The sequence below is a fragment of the Bison bison genome, unplaced genomic scaffold, assembly GCF_000754665.1.
Source record: "Bison bison bison isolate TAMUID 2011002044 unplaced genomic scaffold, Bison_UMD1.0 scf7180017864316, whole genome shotgun sequence".
Taxonomy (NCBI): domain Eukaryota; kingdom Metazoa; phylum Chordata; class Mammalia; order Artiodactyla; family Bovidae; genus Bison; species Bison bison.
The window spans coordinates 1,962,441-1,966,679 of record NW_011494888.1 but is presented as its reverse complement, the minus strand read 5'-3'; the positions used below and the strand labels follow the sequence as shown (position 1 = coordinate 1,966,679).

General features: G+C 39.8%; 1 protein-coding gene across 1 annotated transcript in view; it reads right to left on the bottom strand.

The window, feature by feature from the left end:
• The window catches only part of LOC104997843 (kynurenine/alpha-aminoadipate aminotransferase, mitochondrial-like), a 37,257-nt gene that overhangs the window by 28,607 nt on the left and 4,411 nt on the right, over nt 1–4,239 (bottom strand). The window contains exon 4 of the mRNA XM_010852774.1: nt 3,137–3,211. Within this exon, the coding sequence (XP_010851076.1) occupies nt 3,137–3,211 (75 nt within the window). The remainder of the gene's footprint in view (nt 1–3,136; nt 3,212–4,239) is intronic.

The following is a 4,239-nucleotide window of genomic DNA, read 5'->3' as shown; positions in this document are numbered from 1 at the left end:
GTTTTTGCTGACTGTATAGAGCTTCTCCACCTTTGGCTGCAAAGAATATAATCAATCTGATTTTGGTGTTGACCATCTGGTAATGTCCATGTGTAGAGTCTTCTCTTGTGTTGTTGGAAGAGTGTTTGTTATGATCAGTGCGTTCTCTTGGCAAAACTCTATTAGTCTTTGCCCTGCTTCATTCTGTATTCCAAGGCCAAATTTGCCTGTTACTCCAGGTGTTTCTTGACTTCCTACTTTTGCATTCCAGTCCCGTATAATGAAAAGGACATCTTTTTTGGGTGTTAGTTCTAAAAGGTCTTGTAGGTCTTCATAGAACTGTTCAACTTCAGCTTCTTCAGCGTTACTGGTTTGGTCATAGGCTTGGATTACCATGATATTGAATGGTTTGCCTTGGAAAAGAAGAGAGATCATTCTGTCGTTTTTGAGATTGCACCCAAGTAGTGCATTTTGGACTCTTTTGTTGACCATGATGACTACTTCATTTCTTCTAAGGGATTCCTGCCCACAGTAGTAGATATAATGGTCATCTGAGTTAAATTCACCCATTCCAATCCATTTTAGTTTGCTGATTCCTAGAATGTCGACATTCAGTCTTGCCGTCTCCTGTTTGACCACTTCTGTATTACTCAGCCATAAAAAAGAATGAAATGATGCCATTTGTCGTCACACGGGGTCTAGAGATTATCATACTAAGTGAAGTAAATCAAAGAAAGACAAATATTATATGATATCACATATATGTAATCTAAAAAATCATACAAATAAACTATTTTGAGCTATTTTACACAACAAATAGACTTACAGACATATTATAACAACTTGTGATTATTAAAGGGGAAATGTGGGGAGGGATATAGTAGGAATTTGGGTTTGACATATACATACTACAATATATAAAATCAACAGCAGTTTCCTACTATATAGCATAAGTAACTATATTCAATGTCTTATAATAACCTATAATGGAAAAGAATCTGAAAAGAACAGATATATATTGTAATATATATATATATGTATGCACATATATATATATATCTGAATCAGTTTCCTGTATACTTAAAACTAAAATGAAATTGTTAATAAAGTATATTTCAATAAAATTAAAAATAATAATAATTAAGATTAGCTTCTCAGAAAAATAGTTTTCAAGGGATAAGCAAACATAGTTAGTAGAGGTCAAATGTATACTTATGCACTGAGAATAGTCTAGACCATATTTGCAGCAAATTTAAAAGATCTTAGACTTTCCAAGCACGTCTACATGAATACAAGAAGTTGATGTTGGGCGATGAGATAAATGTGCATGGAACTTCAGCCTCTTCCCTCAGAGGCTCGTACGATTTGTGTTTTGGCATGTGACAATGTATGTGCATCCAGCTATTTACATAGACGCGATTTTACATATATGCTGCTGCTGCTGCTAAGTCGCTTCAGTCGTGTCCGACTCTGTGCGACCCCATAGACGGCAGCCCACCAGGCCCCACCGTCCCTGGGATTCTTCAGGCAAGAACACTGGAGTGGGTTGCCATTTCCTCCTCTAATGCATGAAAGTGAAAAGTGAAAGTGACCTTATGAGTTTAGGAAGGTAGTTAATAATTAGTCTCCAATCACAAAGAAAAGGCAATTATTTTACTTTGGTTTTAAAAGGGCTTCCCTGCTAACTCAGATAGTAAAAAATCCACCTGCAATGCAGAAGACCCAGGTTTGATCCCTGGGTTAGGAAGATCCCCTGGAAGAGTGCATGGCAACCCACTCCAGTATTCTTGCCTGGAGAGTCTCCATTGACAGAGGAGCCTGGTGGGCTACAGTCCATGGTGTCTCAAAGAGTCGGACATGAAGCACAGCACACCTTTTGTCTTTGCCAGTAAAGAATCTGCCTACAATGCCGGAGACACAGGTTTAATCCCTGGGTCAAGAAGGTCCCCTGGAGGAGGGAATGGCAACCGACTCCAGTATTCTTGCCTGGAGAATCCCATAAACAGAGGAGCCTGGGGAGCTACAGTCTATAGGGTCACAAAGAGGCGGACATGACTGAGCAACTAACACTTTCACTTAAAAGTTTTGGTAAAATATATATTACTAAAAAATGTGCCATTTTAAAGCATGTGATTCAGTGGGAATAATTATGTTCACAGTTTGTGCAACTCTCATCGTTATTAATTCCAGAATCTTTTCATTACTCCAAACAGAAACCCTGTGCCCACTAAGCAAGAAATCCCCATTTCCCCCTCCACAGTCCTTGGTCACCTCCAATCAACTTCTGGTCTCTATAAATTTGCTTGTTTTATATATTTTGTATAAGCGGAATCATACAATATTTGTTCCTTTGTGTCTGGCTGCTTTCTCTGAGCACCTGCAGTGATGGGCCTGCCTTATTCCTCAGAGAGTGGGTAAGACTGAGGGTTAGAAAGTTGTTACATTGAGTTGAAATTGCTTCCCTGTAGTTTCCACACTTTGGTTCCAGTTCTGTCAACCTAAGGACACACACAGACAAATCTAACTCCTCTGTGACATGGCTAACTTTTATGTAGTTGAGGACAATCCTCATGTCTCCTCTTTCTGCAGGAAAGAGCATGGTTCCTAAAAGCATTCAACATATGGTCTCATTTCTAATTCTTTGTGACTGTGGTTGCTTCTCTGACTGTGTTCACATCAACCCCAGAGTACTGTGCCCCAGACAGTGCTGAGTTCTGAGCAGGGCCCAGCAGAGCAGGTGATCTGCCTCCTTATTCTGGGTCTAGAGTCTTATAATAAACACTAGATATGAAAGTCCTGATCATACTGATAGGTTTAGTTATATTACACTGACATATGATTTGTCTTAGACATGTGGTAATATAGACAGTAATGAAAAATGTCTTTGTAAATTAAGAGGCATTTCAAATGAAATACTAAGAAAATGGGACATGATTTTCCTGACTGAATTTTAGCACATCTACATTTAGATTTTGTCAAAAGAAATGTATAAATCAGAGGGTATGTTTAGCATATTTTCCTTATACTAAAACTTCTCTTCTTTACAAAAGAAAGATGCTATTTTATTTTTCAGTGGGCAACTAATTTTAAAGGTGTGGTGATTTCTTTTTCTTTATTATAAGAAAGAGACTTGCCTTTTGTAAGATTATGTACTCACAGCATGAATCGTTCCTGAATAAACAGGTTCATTTACAAGGATATTATCTCCAGGATTAATGATCATTTCAAACACCTAACGAAAGAAACACAGGTTAGCTTGGAAAATATAGTTTCAAGTCTTAGAACACCCCCTCCAACTTTTTTTTTTTTTTTTGAGCTCACTAGGGTTCTAGAGTGGGTGTCTCTGATAGCTCAGTTGATAAAGAATCCGCTGCAATGCAGGAGACTCCGATTTGATTCCTGAGTCAGGAAGATCTGCTGGAGAAAGGATAGGCTGCCCACTCCAGTATTCTTTGGCTTCCCTTGTTACTCAGCTGGTAAAGAATCTGCCTGCAATGCAGGAGACCTGGGTTTGATCCATGGGTTGGGAAGATCCCCTGGAGAAGGGAAAGGCTACCCACTCCAGTATTCTTGCCTGGAGAATTCCAAGGACTGTATAGTCCATGGGGTCACAAAGAGTTGGACACGACTGAGCGACTTTCACTTTTACTTTCAGGGTTCCAGAGCAGGAGTTGGCAAGTGTTCCATAAACGCCAGATAGGGCGTGTTCTGTGGGCCCCGGTGTCCGTGTTGCCACCACTCATCTCCGCCTTTGTGGTGAGAACGCAGCCACAGACAGCGCATAAGCTGAGATACACTAAAGCTCTACTTACAGAATCAGACAAGGATTGGTTTTGTTCTCAAGCCATAGTTTGCCAACCTCTGTTCTAGGTTGAAAAAAAATAACTAGTTTGGCTCCTAAAGTGTATTTATGCATTCTTTGAAAAAATTTTAAATCTTTGATATAAGCCAGGCCTGTGTAATGTATGGAGAGAAAGTAAAGATTATATAGGATGGTTTTACCCTCATGAAGGTGCTAGAGCACTGAGCTAGACACTACTCAGATAAATATGCGTGTAAAATCAGTCATAAGCACTGCTGTGTAGATGCCAGTGTTCTAGTGCTCATTGTAGGAGGGCTTGGGCACTCGGCAGACTTGGGGTACTCAGGGAAGGCTTCTTTGAGGAAGTGAAGAGTTGGGGAAGAGGTGAGGATAGGTACACATCTGAGAAACTGAAAGAATCCTGTGGCTTGCAGGTGGAGTGTGAAGAGGAGAGTGGA